This window comes from Pezoporus flaviventris, unplaced genomic scaffold, assembly GCF_033815535.1.
Source record: "Pezoporus flaviventris isolate CSIRO_AGI_PZ_B2104156 unplaced genomic scaffold, CSIRO_AGI_Pfla_v1 ptg000031l, whole genome shotgun sequence".
NCBI lineage: Eukaryota > Metazoa > Chordata > Aves > Psittaciformes > Psittacidae > Pezoporus > Pezoporus flaviventris.
In genome coordinates, this window is record NW_026892579.1 from 40752592 (window position 1) to 40772708 (window position 20117).

The 20117-nt window shown below is 37.6% G+C and overlaps 1 protein-coding gene across 1 annotated transcript in view; it reads right to left on the reverse strand.

Moving 5' to 3' along the window:
• The window catches only part of NOL10 (nucleolar protein 10), a 53509-nt gene that overhangs the window by 12113 nt on the left and 21279 nt on the right, over window positions 1–20117 (reverse strand). The window contains exons 14-17 of the mRNA XM_061460812.1: window positions 2990–3116; window positions 1266–1345; window positions 965–1063; window positions 246–335 (exon numbers count right to left, since the gene is read on the reverse strand). Coding sequence (XP_061316796.1) covers window positions 246–335; window positions 965–1063; window positions 1266–1345; window positions 2990–3116 — 396 coding nt within the window. The remainder of the gene's footprint in view (window positions 1–245; window positions 336–964; window positions 1064–1265; window positions 1346–2989; window positions 3117–20117) is intronic.

The following is a 20117-nucleotide window of genomic DNA, read 5'->3' on the forward strand; positions in this document are numbered from 1 at the left end:
CATAATTTTAAGCTTTAAGTTACTACATGGCCTTTTTGGTGCTGCAGCTACTGCAAAATCCACCTTGAAGCCACCCACTAGAATAAGTTGTATATGAGAAACAGAGACAACAGAATTTTGAATCTGTTTGGCCAGATAAGCGCAGAAAAAAAAAAAACACAAACCCAACAATAAAAAACCTCAATACTGTAAGCATTACTATTTCTGTGCCCCCAGTTACACAAGTCCCCAGAACAAATGCTCACCTTCTGTTTCCTTTTTCTAGTAACCTGTTGCTCTTCTCCTTCTTCTTCAATGAGTTTGAGTGCAAGCTCTTTATTGACTTTCGGAAGTTTCTAAAAGCAATTAATCAGTAAATTACTCTTTTACACATGCTTTACATTCCTAAGTGCGTCGAGGAGAGAATTCTTACTCATTTTTATAACTCTTTCAGGAAAGCTCCATGACTGGTTCCAGATATTTCTAGGTACTATTAAAGCAATAGTACTTGGGGAAAATTTAAGCAGAACTACTTTATAATTTTTTCCCTGTAATGCATCAAGAGCTTAAAGTACCTTAAAAGGAATTATTTCTTCTTATATGTTGAGCAAATTCAATCTAGAAAGCTACTAGTTGTAAAAACAATACTATTTTTATGTACCTCTTTCCAGAGTATAATGCTTTAATGACTTAAGTCATTTAGTTTAATGACAGAAGTAGAAACTGCAAATTTCACCAGTGGGTTATCTGCTTAAATGGCAAATGTGATGAGAGCTACTCTTTTACACTTGGTATCTATATTTTTCATTTGTGGAGATCACACGGGAACTACACAGCTCCATTCAAAAGGTTCTATAAATTATTTTCTGTCTGTGATGATACACAGAATCAAACCCTACATCACTACATCTGAGATAGTCTTAAGAGTATATTGCTTTTTATAAGTAGTTTTCCCAGAAGTACAGTCACTGTTTACAGTATTTACCTTTAGTTGAACTCTCTGTGCACGTGTTTCTTCTATCTTCTGCCTTATTTTCTCTCTTCTGTATTCTTCATAGGCAAAAGGATTGGCCATCATTTTGGCCTTTAAACAAGCAGGAGAAAGCAAAAAGAAAATACCTTTAATACAGGACAGAGTCCATTATTTGGAGAAAAAAAAAAACACCAACCAACCAACAACCACAAAACCTACAAAAAAACCCAAACAGAAAATCAAACCAAACAAAACCCCAACACGCAGATTTTACTGCTAAGATTAAAAACTGAGAAGGATCAGCCTTCTTTACCTTATGATAAAGTCTTATGTCCATGAAAAAGCCATGCATATAGGCTCTGAGCAATGATGATCCAATGAGATGAGCAAGGCCTAGGGAAAAAAAAGTTAGAGGATTTCAAAGAGCTTCCATATTTAGAGAATTCCTGTTCCAAGCCAGGCACTTCACTTACCTGACTCAAGACAAATGAGAAGTGCCAACACATCAATCTAGCAGTCACATCCATTACATACAAACTAAGTAAAACCGCAAAAAGACAACCAAAACAGAAAAAAAATAGCACCCCACAGTTTGATCGGCAAGAAATTTGAGTTGCTTCAGGGCCACAAAAATCCATTTTTCTTGCCATAACATATATTACTGTGCACTTCTTAAAATGGTCACATGCTCTCCATTCTGTAACAGTTTAGAAAGGAAAATCCAAGAGGATTTTTTTTTGTCAAACATCTATGAGCTTTCAATCACTCTTCTAGTGTGGTATAGAGATGTTTTTAATTAAAGCATTTTGCCTTGTGTAACTTTCCTTGAAGAAACAACATTTTGAAAAAAAGTCATAAAAGTGTCACCCTAAGCCCTAACCTACGTAAGAATGAATACTTAAGAGTTCTCTCATTTTCTTTCCCTGTATCATCACCAAATTTCAAGACTGAGAAAAAGTTTTAACAGCAAAATATCCTCCACGACCCCAAATCTTCAGAAATTAAGAATTAACAAACTTCTTCCAGAACTAACAAAAAAAATTGAAAGAAACCACTGTATGCCTCAGAAAGCAAAGTTTTTGCTAAAATTTTAATTGTTTCCAGGAAACAATCTTTCCCCATATTCCAAAATATGAGTACTCCCGCTCATGGGAGTATTACTATACAAAGAAACCCTGACATATGAAATATAAAATATCCCTCAGGCTGGTTCTTCATTTGAAAGCTTAAATTTATGGCAAAATAAATTTGACTAACTTATAGTGAATTTAAAGCAGAATAAGTATTCCAAGTCAGGTCTCTGTAGATGACACTACATTGCTTTATTCTGTTACAATTTGGATAGGGGTCTGAGGGCTACATTCAGACCACCTACTCTAGGATTGTTAACACTGAAGATGCAGGTCCTTTGTATGACCTCCTCCTTTTATAGCTTCTGCAAGGCCAAACCCAACTCCCATATCCAAAGGCAAATTAATTAAACTGTATCAAAACACTGCAATTAAAGTATGTAATGGACAGAAAAAGGTCTAACTGGCTTGGGAGAAGCATGCTTGCCTTGTCTGCTATGTAATTCTCAGCATTCCAATTCCATGAACTTGTGCTTCTATTAGTCCCAGAATTATCTGTATTTCCTGGAAATTACTACATACAAATAGGGTAGCCTTCGGCAGACTTTACTGCGAGTTCCAACATCCTATTTGAGCACCTTGAAAACACATTGAAAACTAAACCCACTTCTCTTCCTATGCCTTTCATTTAGTGTCTGAAAGCATACACAACAGATTCCAAAATATATTAAATCAGCCAATTATCATCTAGATATTTGCAACACGTATCTAATGATGCAGTGGTTCAGAACCAAAGAACACAAATCCATCAGTCTGGGATATGACTAACCAAGAAGACTAGAGGAAACTTCTGCCAGTGAACTTCTAACAGTCCTCGTACATCACATCAGAATTACAAAACTTGCGTGTGAAAGTAATTAAAAACTGAACAAAGAAGCCACCTAAAGAGGATGTTCAACTGCTTTACCTAAGTTTTCAAGGTCTTTTCTGGTGACGAATTTGTAATCATCATAAACTGTGCTCTCTGGATTCTCTTCCAGTTCTTCAGTCAAGTTGTCCAAGAAGGAACACCATTTTGGGGCAGGTCCTAAAACCTGTGGACATTATGGAAAGTTAGAGCTGTATATTCTTACCAAAAAAACCCTACATTTAGGGTCCCAACTACTGTGCTGTAATGGAATAACAAAGGAACACCTCTGAAATCAAGCAGACCTGAGGAGCAACAGCAGTTAGAGAACACAATTAAACCCATTGCTTGCAGTACCAGTAATGAGTACTATAGATTATGTAACTGTTATTTTCATTTTGGTCATTTATTTCAGACCAACTATCTAGAGTTTCAAGTTGTCCCAGCCTAACTGATTAATTTATTAGAAGCTCAGAGCCAGACATTATGAGCTAATGGCACTAGACAGCAACTAATCTATACAGCACTGTTGGATCTTGATTGCACAGTGAACCCAATGAGTTCATGTTAAAACCTATTCTGCCCTATTGATTTTAATTAAAACACTACAGATATACTTAATGTATTTTTACTCAAGGATAAACCCAGACTGCATGAACAGATAACAGGAAGTATTTTAAAACTTGCATATTTCCACCATGAGGCAAAGGATTTATTCAAACAATATTATATTGCACTATCAATCTACTTTTCCATACAAGTTTCCTCCAACTTCCCAAGTTAACAAATTAGCTCCCTCCACTTTTCCCTCCTGCTGTTCTGATTGAAATTCCTCTCTATCCTGCTGCATGCATCCATACTCAACTGTTCCAGTACTATTTTTTTAGTAGGTGGGTTAGCTAAATGGAAAAATCCAACACCACCTTTTTTCTCTCTCTAGCAAATCAGCTGACATTTTAGATCATCAAGTGGCAAACTCCTAGAGCTACACTTTTAAAGAGGCTTCTGATTTGTTTGCTAAATATTCACATTAAAAACTCTGCAGTCAACAGGACCATAAGAACTGTTGTGATTCAACAAAACCATTTTAAGATCCTATTTGATTATGGAAAAAAGTTGAAGTAATTTTATATATATAAAATACATATAGTTTTTTTTAACATGACAGTGTGGTAACAGTATGAGATAATGCTGTTGATTAACAAACGAAAAAAAATTCTTATTTGTAAGGCAACTATACACAGAAAGTTATAAATTTCTAAACCACAATATTCTACTAATATTCTAGACAGTAAAACTCCACGAGCAGATTGTATTCCAGACCACTACAGTCTCTGTATCAAATATGATTTATCTTTAAGATTTCAGCTCCAGCTGAGAACTGTAATATGCCAAATGAAAAAAAAATAATACTTTTTTAAACAGTGCTGCATATTTTACTCCAATTAGGAAGAGCTTCCAAGGAAAGACCTGAGATGTCACTAAGAGGAAAGCTTTTGCCTACTCAATGATTAACCAAATCCCCATGTCTGCTCCAGTAATACTCAGCTTAAACACTATATAACACTGATTTCTTGCCAACATTGCAGAAGCTTTTGTCTCCACCCAGATTTTAATTTTTTTCAGTTATTCCTCAAAACTGACTTCTTTAAATCTGAATGCCATATTTTTATATTAATATAAGAAAGCAATTTAGGTATACACATATAACATATGTATATATATTATATTATCTCTCTATATTTTTATATTATGTATATGTGTATATATATATACACACATATACTATATGTACAATATATAAACCACTGGGTTTTATGCCATTCAAGAAACCCATTATCTGGGCTTCATTACCACATCAAAGCATGAGTGGGGTGGAAAAATCTTCTCTAAAATTTACCTATAGTTTTGTTTTCAATGAAACAAGTTGCTTATTAACTAGGAAGAAAAAAAAAAACAAAAAACAACCCAAAACAACTTCTCTTGCAATCAAATTTAAGCTGAAGATTATTAGAAATGAGATTAAAGAATCCTTGACTCACATCCATTCCCATTAAATACAAAGTTCCCCTTCATTCCACCCTGCTGACACATTATGTAAAGATCTCTATCACTTCAATGAACCTTTTTCATCACTTCCATGTCTACAACACGATCTGCTCAAACCTTACAAAGCTCACATTATTCATTAGAACTCAGGCCTCTCCAACCAGTTAGGGTAACCCCCAATGGGATCTTGACTGGTATAAATCTTTGAACAAGTAACTAAAGCAGAAGTCTCACAAAAAAAGGAAAACAGTTTATCTGCTCTTCAGCTGTAGCACCACTCACTGTACTCAAAACTGGTATCAAGAGTAAAACTTTTCGTGGCACAAAGCCAAAAGACCCAATTATTCATTATAATCTGCCGAGTGAGTAGGATGATCAGAACATAGAAAAGAAGGAGAGGGAACTGCAAACTGACAAAAAGGAAAACCCACCAAGATGCCTGTGTATGCTTTATTGCCTTATTTCCCTCTCTCCCATCCTACTGAAAACACCTGCCTACCTATTCTAGGAGTTTTGCTTCAAATATTAAAATGGAACATTTTTAACAAAGTTTAGAAAGAAATTTAAGAATAGAAAAGGCAAATAATACCAACCATGACAAAAACCAAACAAAACCCATCCTTCTGTTGCAATCATAGAATCATCTAGGTTGGAAAGACCTTTAAGATCATCAATAGTAATTCTTCAAAGAATTTGATTGCTACTACATTTTAACTGCAAAAGCTAATGTTCCTCTCTTATCCCCTGTCAACCAACAGACATGCCAGGATGGCACCACTCTGAAATGTCAGGCTCTGCCACTCCTGTACCCAGACACATGTGGAACAGTTCAGAGGGCTGCTCTGCATTGTGTCACCAACAACGAAGCAGCTCGGTGATGCCAGCCTGTCCCCCTGCGGTCCATATGGGTTTCCATGCAGCACGACTGGGACTCCCCAGAGATCTTGCCACTGCCTCGGCCTGGTATGCAGCCCCCACCAAAAAAGCCACCAAACTGTGGATCTTATGTAGGCTAATTAACATAGCTGTCAATTTAGACTGGGAATGTACAACTCCCACCACACCTAGGGGACAAAAATGCACTGGAATTCACAGCAAGGATAAGGAAATGTTACCAAGGTAGGTAATCACATGCAACTAAACTGACAGACCTCACTTTCTCAATATTTATGATATACCAAATAAGTTTCTCTGCAAGCTTTAGAAAAGCTGCACACAGCGAATGGGAAAATCATTATGAAATGAGTGCACAACTACACTTGGTTTTTATTCAAATATTTCTTAGGACAGGAAAACCAGACATCATCATCACCAGTGACTGAAGAACTACTTTTGCTATTTTCATTATTTTTCTATTTTCAGTAGGAAAACCCACTCTTGGAGACAATTTCTGCCAACTGCTGGTGAAAGCTAAGATGATAATTTGAAAATATTTTTGCCTTATCCAGAGAGGAGCCTCACCTACAGGCTGGGCTCTGCTGGCAGCGAGCAGGGCGGCCTGCAGTTGCGCCTCCCACAAGCACTCTCCTCCTTAACTCACCGGAAATAGCACCCACGAGGTGACCGAAATGCAGTTATTCCACCATCACCCTGCAAGAATCAGCAATGGCTGGGTGATGCCAGGCAGCAGATAAGCAGCAGCCAGGGAGCACAGCCCTCTCCTCCACACAGGTACCTCGCCTTGCCTTTCGTGTCTTATACCAACCACAAGAAGATGCGGACTTCATAATTATTAGTATTGTGCCATCTAACGCCAGGGTTTTTTTAGTACATATTAGAATGTTTTCTTTTAACTTCAGACACAGCAAACAAAATATGATGAGTATCTAGCACGGAGCCAAGCAGAGAAAAATGCAACGCCAAACTGTTCAAGAAAAGATAAAAATATTGACAGAAAAATATTTTTTTAATATTGTAAGTTCAAAAACCACAGGCCCTTGTATTCTATTTTACAAGATGTTTAACTTAACAGTCTTGTAGAACCACAATTCTTACATGGTACACCTCTGCCTAATTCCTGAGCACTTCTGTAGAAAATACCATGCTGTCATCAGTCTGTAATTCCCCTGAAATTAATCAACACTAGGAAAGAGTAGGTATTATTCCCAACCCACAACAGATGTTCCTTATCTTCGATCTGGAACAGCAGAGAGCACTTGTATGCTTTTAAATACACTCAACATGACAGCCAGCTCCACAGAGCCCTTAGAGCCACAGAAAAACTGGCCCAATCCCAATGAGTATTAAACATACTCAACAATTCGAAAGATGCCCAAGGTGTGCAGAGACTTCCAGAGTCAGGCATCATGAGATTTAAATTAAGCAACTTCGAATACACCTACAGGTGAGTATTAGTATCTTTTTGAAGGTTTCGGCAGCCAGTCCTACATGAGTGAACTGAAGAGCTGACCTTTTCTTGTCAGGGAGTCAAAACAGGTTCCAAAATCTATTTTCCAGGATGTCAAATAGTAAGTCCCTGGAAGATTTCATACAAGGCAGTGATTAACTCTTCAGTTTAAATAAGTTTAACTTTTCAGCTGTAAATAAGGTGTCAAAACATATGAAGACTCAACTAGCAGAAACTCCTCCCAACCTTCACTGATGCATTTTAGCAATAAAAAATAAACAAAATGCTCACAGCATAAATCAGATTTGAAAACAATTAACTAGAATTTGTTAAGTTTACACTGCCTGAATTGCCTCTAGAAGACTAACTTAATGTCCATGGACATCATTCAACAGAACACTTCCAGAGGCTTTGGAAAGCAGAAGCATTAACTGCCATGGTTGTACAAGAGAGTAATGAGCAGTTTCACAGAAACTTCAGATTCACAAAAATTAGTACTGTGATGCCACATCATGCCATAGCACAGTAACACAGCTAATAACAAGTAAGTATGAAAACACAGACTGCATCATTGCTCTTTCAAAATGCATTTTAGAAGTGAAACCTTCTTTCAAAAAAAAATTCAAATTGTTTGTTGTGGTACCTTCTATGGATTTAGACTCTAAGACCATTACCAGGTAGCAGAAATGTACTAGCTAAATCATTCCCCGCTATACTATTTGGGTAACGTCGATTACAACAAAAATAGCACATTTCAAGGCCTTCAACAGAGTTCTGGATACAGTATATTGTGTAAAATTACTAAGATAAGAACTTTAACAATTGTAAGGCAAGACAGAAACTAGCTAATGAGAAAGACTTTATGTCAAAAGCTGTGTTGCTGCACAGAAAGCAAGTTACAAGTGAAGCTCCAAGGACTATCCTATTAAATATTTACAGTAAGGACTGCCATAAATAGTAGCAAAACACCTATAAAATCTGCTGATGACAAACTGTCACACAAGAAGGGTCAAAATCTCTCAGGGAAAAAAAGCTACCTTGAAAACAAAGATTCTGGAAATTGGATGAAATGTATAGCCAGTATCTATTAGTTGTAAAAAAGAGAATAGGAGAAAAAGATACTAACTGTACACAGTATATATAATATAGTTATGAAACAGTCATAGAAGGCCATTATATTAATATAGAATAGGAATAATGACTCAATGGAGACATCTTGTACAACTCCATGCAATAACATGAATGCAGACTGTAGCGTGTACATTTTGTTTGTGGGTTTTTGCTTATCTGCTTTTTAATCAAATGGTACAACAATAAAGCATTTTTAAGTTTTAACAGGACACATTTGCTGAAGAAAGCAAACCCACATCTACACATGCAGGTTCTCAGCTTCAATCAGCACAGGAGAAAGGAGATTACAGAAGGTCTAATGAGGGAGAAGACAAAAAACCAGGTGATCCCTGGGGTGTGGGCAGTGATTGAAATGTGCAATTGCGTTTTAAAGGTAATTAGCTCCCTAATTGCATAGCCAAGTTTAATTAATGCAATTACATGAGTAATTAATTACTATTCATTTTTAAGAGTACTGTTTTCAATGTTTTGTTCTCTAATACTGAGCTCTAACTCTTAAAATGTAGTAACTTTGAGAAGTTTCCATCTATATGCATTGAAAAAGCAAGAGAAGAAAGAGCACCTTGTTAACAGTCAAGAATTATTTCAACTGCAATTGGTAACTCTCAAAAAAAACAGATGGATTATTTCTAACTTACAGACATGAAAAGCTGCAGGTCTCCATTCCCGTTTCTATGCTTTTGGGCTTCAGTCATACCCAGCCCAAGAGCTTCAGAGAGCCCAGGAGATCAGCCTGTGTCGGAAAGGAGCCTTGGGATCACATTACCTTGTTATGTTTTTATCCACCATGTTTCCACATACAGCGTTTCCCTTAGCAACCAACACACTCCCAACAATCTGTGATTTTGAATTTTATTCTGCCATTCTTTTTTAATCTACATTTTTCCCATGAACACTCTATCTACAATCAACTCCAATTGCACCCTGTTAATCTCATGAGTAATTCCATTTAACGTACTGAAAGCAATTCTTTAATTCCCTAAATTAAATGGGTTTTGGGAATAAACTCCAAGTACATCCCTCATTTTCATTTTTTATAATTTCAGGCTTTCGTTCACTCTACATGATATGGTGTACATTTCATGCTTTTATGGCCAGGAGAGACTGAATAGCACATTTTTCCTTTTCAGCATACTACTGACAACAGCATTGCATCTGGTTTTAAGTCCACATACTCATAAATTTTACTGAACTATACAATGAATTGGCTCTCTCATCCTAACTCCAGCACATCTAGACATTTTTGGCAGATTCATTAATCAGAGAGGTTGGTTTTCCTACCTTTCACTATGCTATGATAGGTGCCAAATCAACAATGCAGAGGTTTTACTCTTCAGAAAGCATGTTGAAGGAAATGTTGCTTTTAAGATCTTCCCAGTGTTAAACAAAAACTGCTGCAAGAACTTGCACACATCTTCTAGGAATGAGATACTAAATCTTTCAGCCCTGGTAGTTATCAGATAGTACTTCTTTTTCAAACCCTAAACAATTTGGCTTTATAGTGTGCTTTGGGATTTTTTTAATCTCATACTCTGGTCTGACAGGTATTATTGTCAGTTAACTAGTCACAGGTCTGTTCTCACTATTTCATCTTGATAAAACCATCATCTTTCAAAGAAGGAAATGGTGCTGTTGCTACTGCTCATCATGTTGGGGAAAAATGCCCTCCAAGACAGGAACAGCAAATAACTGTCTAGCAATGAAAGTTACTCCTTAGAATTGTAAATAAGGTTATCAGAATAGTTCTCTTCCTCACAAAGACAGGAAAAAAATGGGACACTTTTCATGTCATCTGTAACTTACCAGTCGTAGCATTAAGAGTACAGAGTCTGATGCTTACGCTATTGTCCCTATAATGTTCTGACATGCTAACATACATAAAAGATAAACACTTGTCGCTATTGCTATTTATCTTTTAATTTATCAGACTCCCTACACATTTCAGATCCTCAGATAACTGGAGCTGAGACAATTTGAGCTCAGAAAAATAGACAGAAACTGGAAGTAGGAGCCACTATTTTCACATTAAGTCAACTCATCAAAATTAAGCTCAAGAGGTAAGAGAGTGGCTTCTCAAAGCATGTTTCAATCATAATCTGCTTCAAGCAATTTTCCTGTAAATATAGGCTGGACATGAATTAGAAGTTCCTGAAAGCCTATTCTGACAGCAGATTCTATAACATATCTGCTGTAATAACAGAGGCATGTAGGTAAGTTACTTGAATACCATGCAATAAATTGAGACTCACTTCACGTGATGTATTTACCTGTGAACATCTGCTGATAGATATTTATCCATGAAAATAAAAGGTGCAGATCAGGTATGATCTGTTGATCTAATGCCTTGCTAACAATAAAAGGCAGCAACCACACTTTGGCCATCCACCCGTCCCACTCCATATCACATCTGACTACATGTTCTTACAAATTTGCTTGCATAGGTTCTGGTATTCATTAGGCCTTTAACAAAGCCAATTTACTGTTCAGTGACTCAATGTCACTGAACCAGCACAATCCCCTGACAAACACAACCTCCACGTTTTATATGAAGTTTGACAAAAAAACCCTAACCTTTCCCTATCACAATACTTTCTAAAGAATACATATCTCTCATGAAGTTCACCCCCCACCCTTAACATCTGTGACTGCAATGGAAAGTGGGAGACTTCATAAATGCCTTAGCCTTTTTCTACTCTGTAGAAGCAGAGAACCTCTACACAGCTTCTACCTGTTCCAACACGCTCAGAAATCTGTTTCTTAAAATGCAACAGCATTTCTTGCAATACTAAGACCGTAAGCCACCAATGGACAAAAATTCCACTACTAATATAGATGCAACATGTACACGGATTTTAGTGTGTACATAGAATCACAGAATAGTTAGGGATGGAAAGGACCTTAAGATCATCTAGTTCCAACCCAACTGCCATGGGCAGGGACACCTCACGCTAAATCATGCCACCCATGGTTGGCTTTGTCCAACCTAGCCTTGAACACTGCCAGTGTTCACAACTTCCTTGGGCAACCCATTCCAGTGCCTCGCCACCCTCACAGTAAGAACTTCTTCCTTATATCCAATCTAAACTTCCCCTGTTTAAATTTTAACCTGTTACACCTTGTCCTGTCACTACAGTCCCTAATGAAGAGTCCTTCCCCAGCATCCCTATAGGCCCCCTTCAGATACTGGAAGGCTGCTAGGAGGTCTCCACGCAGCCTCTCTTCTCCAGGCTGAACAGCCCCAGCTTCCTCAGCCTGTCTTCCTACAGGAGGTGCTTCAGTCCCCTGATCATCCTCGTTGCCCTCCTCTGGACTTGTTCAAACAGTTCCATGTCCTTTTTATGTTGAGGACACCAGAACTGCACGCAATACTCCAAGTGAGGTCTCACGAGAGCAGAGCAGAGGGGCAGGATCACCTCCTTCGATCTGCTGGTCGCGCTCCTTTTAATGCGGCAGGATACAGTTGGCCTTCTGGGATGCGAGCACATGCTGAAGCCGGCTCAAGTTCAGTTTCTCATCGACCAACATCCCCAAGTCCTTCTCCGCAGGGCTGCTCTGAATCTCTTCTCTGCCCAACCTGTAGCTGTGCCTGGGATTGCTCCAACCCAGGTGTAGGACCTTGCACTTGGCATGGTTAAACTTCATGAGGTTGGCATCAGCCCACTTCACAAGGTCCCTCTGGATGGCATTTCTTCTTACCAGCCTGTCAACCGAACCACACAGCTTGGTGTCATCGACAAACTTGCTGAGGGCGCACTCAATCTCACTGTCCATGTCACCAACAAAAGATATTGAACAAGACCAGTCCCAACACCAATCCCTGAGGGACACCACTCGTTACTGGTCTCCAGCCGGACATTGAACCATCGACCACAACTCTTAGCATGCGGCCATCCAGCCAGTTCTTTATCCACCGAGTGGTCCACCTATCAAACTGATGTCTCCCCAATTTAGAAACAAGGATGTCATGAGGGACAGTATTGAATGCTTTGCACAAGTCCAGGTAGATGACATCAACTGCTCTACCCCTGTCCATCAGTTCTGTAGCCCCATCATAGAAGGCCTCCAAATTGGTCAGGCAGGATTTCCCCTTAGTGAAGCCATTCTGGCTGTCACCAAACACCTTGCTGTTTTTCATGTGCCTTAGCATGCCTTCCAGGAGAATCTGCTCCATGATTTTGCCAGGCACAGAGGTGAGACTGACTGGTCTGTAATTCCCCAGGTCATTAACTTTCCCCTTCTTGAAAATGAGGGTTATATTTCCCTTTTCCCAGTCATCGGGAACTTCACCTGACTGCCATGATTTTTCAAGTATGATGGCCAGTGGCTTAGCAACTTCATTTGCCAGCTCCTTCAGGACCTGTGGATAGATTTCATCAGGTCCCACGGACTTGTGCACGTTCAGGTTCTTAAGATGGTCTCGAACCAGACCCTCTCCTACAATGGGTCTGGGGTCTTCATTCTTACAGTCCCTGTGCCTGCTTTCCAAGACTTGGGTGGTGTGGTCAGAGCCTTCGTAAATGACGGCTGAGGCAAAGAAGTCATTCAGAACCTCAGCCTTCTCCAAATGCAGGGTAGCCTAGATTATAGTAACAGCCTCAAACTGCAATCTAAATTAACAAGTATGAACCACCAAGAATAAGGAAGAAATGCAAAATTCTGGCATGTTCCCTCCTCCATTTCTCTGATGGGACAGGAGAATTCCAACTGTCGCATTGTGCGATGCCTTGCCTCTTGTGCTTTTAAGTGTCTGGGATCAACAGGGAACAACTCTCCCAGTACAAGCCAGATGCCAAGGAACATTACAGCATAAATATCTTTACAGTCATTAAAAAAAAACAACTTACTGTTGTGGAGTTCATAGCATGTCGCATTTTAGGGAAATATGGGGGATGCGACAGATAAAAAGGCAACAGCAAATCCAGCTGTACTGGAAATCTAGGAAAGTGTGAGCTTTGTAACAAATTTCTACCATACCATTTCTACCATAGCAGCTTTATTTCTCTTTGCGAAGCTGAGAGGAAAATTGCTTTGTGAGTTTATACAACTACTGCCAGACAACACAAAGAGAAGGAAAGGCAACTACCTGTTGGGAACCTGCAACTCCTTCAGTCAGATAATGAAGATAACCTCAGTATAAACTCAGAGCATAGTGCTAGAGAGAAGAAACTTTACAGAATTTATGAAATAACATCTTTCAAACATGTATTTGAAACCTTCCATATATTTGATGGTTTTATTTACCTCTCAGATTTGTGTGATACAGATCTTAAATCCTCACAGGTTTGTTACTTGTTTTGTATGAAACAGTCATAACTCACAACAGATTTGGTTTGCTACTGAATGCAGTTCAGAAGATGACAATACAGTTAGGCCCCAGGTCACTTCCCTCTGCTTTCAAATATAATGAAATGCTTACCTGAAATTATCAGAGAAAATTCTCATGTACTTTGTATCTTTTCTAATACAAAAGCTAAAAGAGACACCAATTGTTATTACATGCTAATATACCACAGCATAGCAAAAAACTTCTTTTCAGTAATTACATCCTTCATTATCTGTGACTGCTTCTCTCTTCAGTGACAGATGCTGAGCAACTGCATTTAAATTTTCAGAAACAAAGTGAAGAATAGATGGCCCAAAGGAAGGAACAAATGCAACTTAGGTAATTAAAAAAAAAAAAAAAATCTTTCAGATACTCAATGATTACATTTTCTTCAAGTTAAAAAGGTGAAAATAATCCTCCCTCAAAATACAAACTCATGAGCAGAGGGTCCCATACTACCAATTACTTAAGAAAGTCACAGCACTAAAAGACATCTATCAAGTAGCATAGCAGAACAATGACCTGTTAAGAATTCAATAAAACTTCAGCTTTTAAGAGATGAAGAACATGATGTAAACTATAAGGAAGTATTGACATATCAGTCAGCATGTTGCTGTATCTATTAAAAAAAAATATTAATTAAGTGCTGCCTATCATACTATCATCTACAATAGTAAGCAGGGATCACACACCTTCAATAATCTAAACATTATACTGAACTACTACATCACCAGCAACAAAAAACATCTAAAACAAGTTTTACAGGAAGATCAGAAATTGTTTCCTGATTATCAAATGTTGGTATTTTCTTTCTATATATGTGTGATAAATGGTGCAGTGTCCTGCAGCCAGTGCATGGGAAATGGAGGATATCCTTTGTTGGGAGTAAGCCCAGCATGTTATTTTTCAGTTTGAAAGTGTTTAGGTCAAAAGTAGGAAGCTCACATTTCTGCTTGTGAAGATAAACAACTTTTTTCTTATGCTTGTAAATACTGTGAGATAGGTAATGTACCCTTCACCAGACATTCTTTTTATATTGTTTGCACAATATTCTGAGTAAACGATTAGACTGTTCTGGATGGAAAACACAGCTCTAGAAGATTGCTATAACAAAAATCAGAATTAGTTTAAAGGCCAAAGATGCACTCAAATTTCCTTCTATTAACGGAAAGCTTTTTTCTCTTAATACTTGGCAGCCTCGAAGCACAACTGTAATATGCTACTTCATAACAATCCTGCTTTCCACTCATTTCACAGTTCTTAAAATGCACGAATGACTGTTAAGACCAACACTCCCTATTCTACCTCACAGCTACTGTATTTTTATTTTACAAAATTTTTTCCCAGGGAATGAAACATTTTTCTACACCACATGTTTTTTCAGGAAAGGGAAAAAAATTAAAAAAAAAATTAATATCAAAGAATCTCTTAGCACAATTCAATTAATTCAGTTCCATGGCTGCATTGAAGGAGATGAACTCTAAATATTAAATACAGCCTCACCATAGGATCTCCAAGACAAGAACTCAACCCAGAATGACCTAATTCTGCCAATCAGAAAACATGAAAATATCCTAAAATAAATCAAAATTTTCACACTCTAGCCTACAATGATCTATTAATGCCAAAATCCCAGGCACAAATCTTAAAAAAATTGCATCATTTGCTTCACACCTTTTACCATGCAGAAGCCAAAAATCAGTTCAGAAGATCTTGCTCTAACTCTAACAGCACCCATAAACTATTTGAAAGACACCTGACTGTACGGAAAATCAGTCTTAAGGGCATGAAGTACAACTGTGAGTAGGTGTTTTTCTCTAATTGCATCCCCTCCATATAAAGACCCAAGAGAGAAGACAATTAGTAGATCCCAAAATAATTGGACTATGAGAAGGTAAGTCTTAGAGCAATTAAATTATTCTGAAAGGCTATCTATGACCATAGAGGTATGTGTCGAGTGTGCCACATGTGAGAAATATCCCACATCTTTTAAAGTGAAAAAATGATAGTCTGTAAGGACAGATGTCCGATGATCATAAACCCTTGTGAAAACACTGTCACCAGACTGACAGAAATTACCAGCTGATTGCAGATAAATGTTTTATCTGTCTGTGAGTGAACTGAATGCAACTCTTCGGTCAATTCAGTCACAAGTAGGTTAGAGGCAGCTAACCCAGAGGCCTACAATTGAACCAAAGCATGTTCATCCTTAATTTGCAGTCCAGGACTGTTCAAAACTAGTATCAAGAAAAAAAACGACAACAAACAAACAAGGGGATGAACTAAGGTCTTAAAAACTGCCTTCATTGCCATTTCCTTCAGTGCAAGTTCCCTCTCTGGACTTGTTTTAGCAAATATCCAGTGCATTAAATGAAGACATAAAAGCTAGTAGAATCTTGTGTCTCAATCTGTGATCATGCTATTTCAGCATTAGCTACAAAGGAAAAACTAGCTTCTAAATTTTTCTATTTTTTTTTTTTCTAAATCTAAGGTGTTTTTTTTTTAAATAATGAGCATTTTTGAAGCATATTAATAGCAAGAAGATGGTGATAAAGAATAATTAAATTAGGAGAGTAGAGGACCTAAAAAATGGAGAAATGAAATAATTTAAGATGTCATGTATGAAAGGAAAATAATACCAGGGTTTAGTTGAAAAGTCACCCAATTTGAAGAGGGCAAAATTCATAAATATTTCTTGCAATAAAGAGATCCACGCATCCAAAGCGGGTATTGTATTAGAAACCAGACCCATTTCAAAGATATTCTTGGAGAAACTGAATCATTGAGTAGGCAAGAAATACTTGTCCTTGAAAAATTTCCAGTTTAGAACTCCAACAATCCTGCACTAGGAGTGTGCTAGGATATCAAATGATTTTCCAAAACCACCTGAAAAAAAGCCAGAGACGCTCCAGGATTTATTTTTTCTTAAAGAGCTTAATATCTTCTCTAAACCAAAAGTACATTGCTTCTAGCCTTAACAAGGAATTTTTTGCCAAGGCTGCAGGAAAGTAAAAAAAAAAAACAACCCAGGACACAGAATATTACACTCAATTAATTACACACTTAATTGCTCTCTTCTTTTAACAGCCTAATGAACAGAACAAGTTTCAGTTTCAGTATGTATATGTAGCCCAAAGTTTCAAGCCCAATAAAGGAGACAGGACTGATTTGAAATGTCTGTGCTAAGATCAGACATGTTCGTGTAAGCAGAAGTAAACACTCAGAATAAATAACCCTTGCTTTCCACCCTGAGCTAACATGCAGGTTGTTTTCTGTACAACCTGAAAAGAGAACATTATGTGTCAGGGAAGCTGACAGCCTCAATTAAACTTAAGAGAACCTGGCTCATCTTAGATCCCAGGCCAGTGGACCATCATGTGTCTGTCAGTGAATCTTCTTCCTTTCTTCACTTCTTTGGCCAGGACCTGGTTGCACTATTGACTCAACTTATGTTTCTGAGTCAGTAGTCTGAAAAGTATCCCAAGGCACACACAACTTTCATTTCAACCTTCCTGAGGCACACATCAAAGCAATATACCAGGGAGCCAGCTGGCAAGAAATTGGTTCCAAATTTTTGCATAAACTGCAAGTTAACTATTAAGCTATTGGCAAACAGCCCAATTCCAGTCAGAGGCACTTGCCCTCATTAAAGCCCAACAAAATAAAACAAAAACAAAGTCTCTAAGCTAAGCCACTGAAGATGTTACCTATGTAAAACAAATATCTCATTTTTATGGTCAGATTCAATTTGGCTATACTCGCTCTCTGAACTGTGTACCTGCATAAGGCATCTTGCCATTTAAAAGCAAACCTGCCTGTCCTTTCTAGCAAACCAAAAATCACCACCTTTTCCCTCTACTAATAGCTTTGCAAAAGAAATAACCGATTGGGGGTTTTTGTACTTTTTTTTTTTAAGAAACACATAGTTCTCTCAGACATTCCTAGTCTCCACTGTCATACCTATTTTACTGAAAATTCTGCAGGAAAAGCTGATGCATGCCATTTCATTTGCAGACAGTATTATGATACCTGCTGTCAATTCTTTTATAATCCTGACGTTCAAGACAGAGTCATTTTTTCGTTTTACAATGGAAATTAGCTTTGGCATTAACAATGGAGAGAATGGGCACATGTACACAGATAATTCAGTCAGACATGAGCTCAGTCAGACCATACTCCAAGCTGGCCGGACACGAGCCAGCTCTCGTTCACAAGCCATGTAGCTGTGTTAGCACAGCACTGTGCCCACACTAATAAAACCTGCTGAGAAGCAGGGTATATTAGACTGGGCACAGTCCTACACTGTCTGGCCAACTTCAGTCAAGGACAGAGGATGATGGGTATGTCTGCACCCATCGTGTACATATGCATGCCTGCTCTGCAGGACTCCGACTTCTGTGCGTATCTTCTTGTGAAGATTTTACTTCTTATGCTGTAAATTAGAGGGCTAGCGCACATCACCATGCATTTAGGTTTTAAGTATCTTCCTTGACCATAATCATGATAATTCCCTGTAGCTGTTCCAGTGAAGACTTACAAAAAGAGAGTAATTACTAGCACTATAGGGCAATGAAGGGCTAGGGCAATCGAATGGATTCTATTTACACAAAAGTACTTCCAAGAGCTCTGAAACGTAACTGTCCTTTCTGGTAGTACCATTTCCCCAAGGCATTTATTCTGTTGTGGAATTCAAGAACTATAACTAAGTTCTTGTCAACATCTCAAAAATGGAGAATACATTATAAGTAGTATTCACATCTATCTCAAAGTAAACAAACAAATAGAAAATTAAGCTATTCATTGGAAAAACAATGAGTCCTAGTTGTTACAAAATGACAGAAAATGAAATTATGAAAAGAGATCAGATAATAAAACAAGCCACTAGTTCTTTAATGTTTTGCTCCAAAGACACATGCAACTAAACTCATCTTTGCCCATGCAAGGAAATTTACTCAGTGTTCCAAGGATGGAAAAAACCCTTGTCTTAGTAATCTACTGACACAGAAACCAAAGGACAGGTGTGCATCTCTGAGCTCAAATAACTAGCCCAAAAGATCAAGGTACAGAACTGTAACATGAACACGTTAATAACATCAAGTCTTCCTTAATAACAAATGCCCTGGAGCAGCTTAAGGCTGACACGACTCCGCCATTTTATACTGCCTTCATTTAAAACGGAGATTAAAAAACCCAAGACAGATTTAGTGAGCTACAGATTTGATTTTTAGGAAATGCAGTAAGAAACCCTTAATTGAAGGGTTTCTTGAACACAACTGAACACAACACTATCCCAGCCCATTCTGTTTTGGCCATGAAAACGAAGACAGGGTAAAAAAAGCCAGTTATGAGACTGAGACTTCTGTCCTATTTTAGAGTAACTTCAATACCTTTAACTTTTCTGTTGTCTATAATAAGCATCCCATGTTTTGAAATTAACTACAGATTGTTGAATACTTATTGTATTTAAGGTATCTTCAGCATCCTTCAATCTCAAAGCCATTGACATGAACTGGAAAAGTTTAGCTTATGCAAAAAGCAAATTTCATCTGGGTAGTAGCCTTAGAATCAGGTTGTAAGTTTTCTTATACACAATACTAACTTAAAAATAGAACTCTTAATTGGTTTTATGCTTTAACATTCATAATTTGAGTCCATTTGTACACTCGTGTTACTGTGAATGCAAAACCCATAAAAAGGGAGACCGAGATACCAATAATCAGAGAACAGAGAAAAAGGAAGAAGGTTTAAGGAAAGATTTGTGTTATTTCTCATTGGAATAGCCTGCATGCTGCAAAAATACTAGACAGTATTAGTCAGTATTTATTTTTGAAACAATATCTGTTAAGTATGATTTAAGATTTAACATATATTGTTTATTTTTCTTGAGTAAAATTACTTATCTGACTTCAGGAACGTGAATTCAGTATTTCACAGAGGATTTTATGAGAGCAAGATTTTTGAAAGAGTGAAAAAAAAGCATTCTTCATTTTGATTTACAGTATGTGGAAGAATACTCAGAATAATACTGGCTAGAACAAGTTCTAACATTCATTGCTGGTGACAGTCAAGACAACTAAATAATTTTTTGGCTAAGCAGCAACACTGCATATGCGCCTGCAATGTACTATAGGTGTAAAGTCCATACATCATACACACCTGCATAAAAAAATCTCAATGCACAGTTTTCAGAGAGAAGCTGAACCTTACCCTTAGTGACAGAAGGAATGTTTTTTCCACCTGAATTACTTGAGTAACTAGTCCATTCAAGTGTAAAAAAATAAACAGACTTTGAAAATAAGGGAGTTTATCTTCCTCAATCCATTAGTTAAAAAGACAGA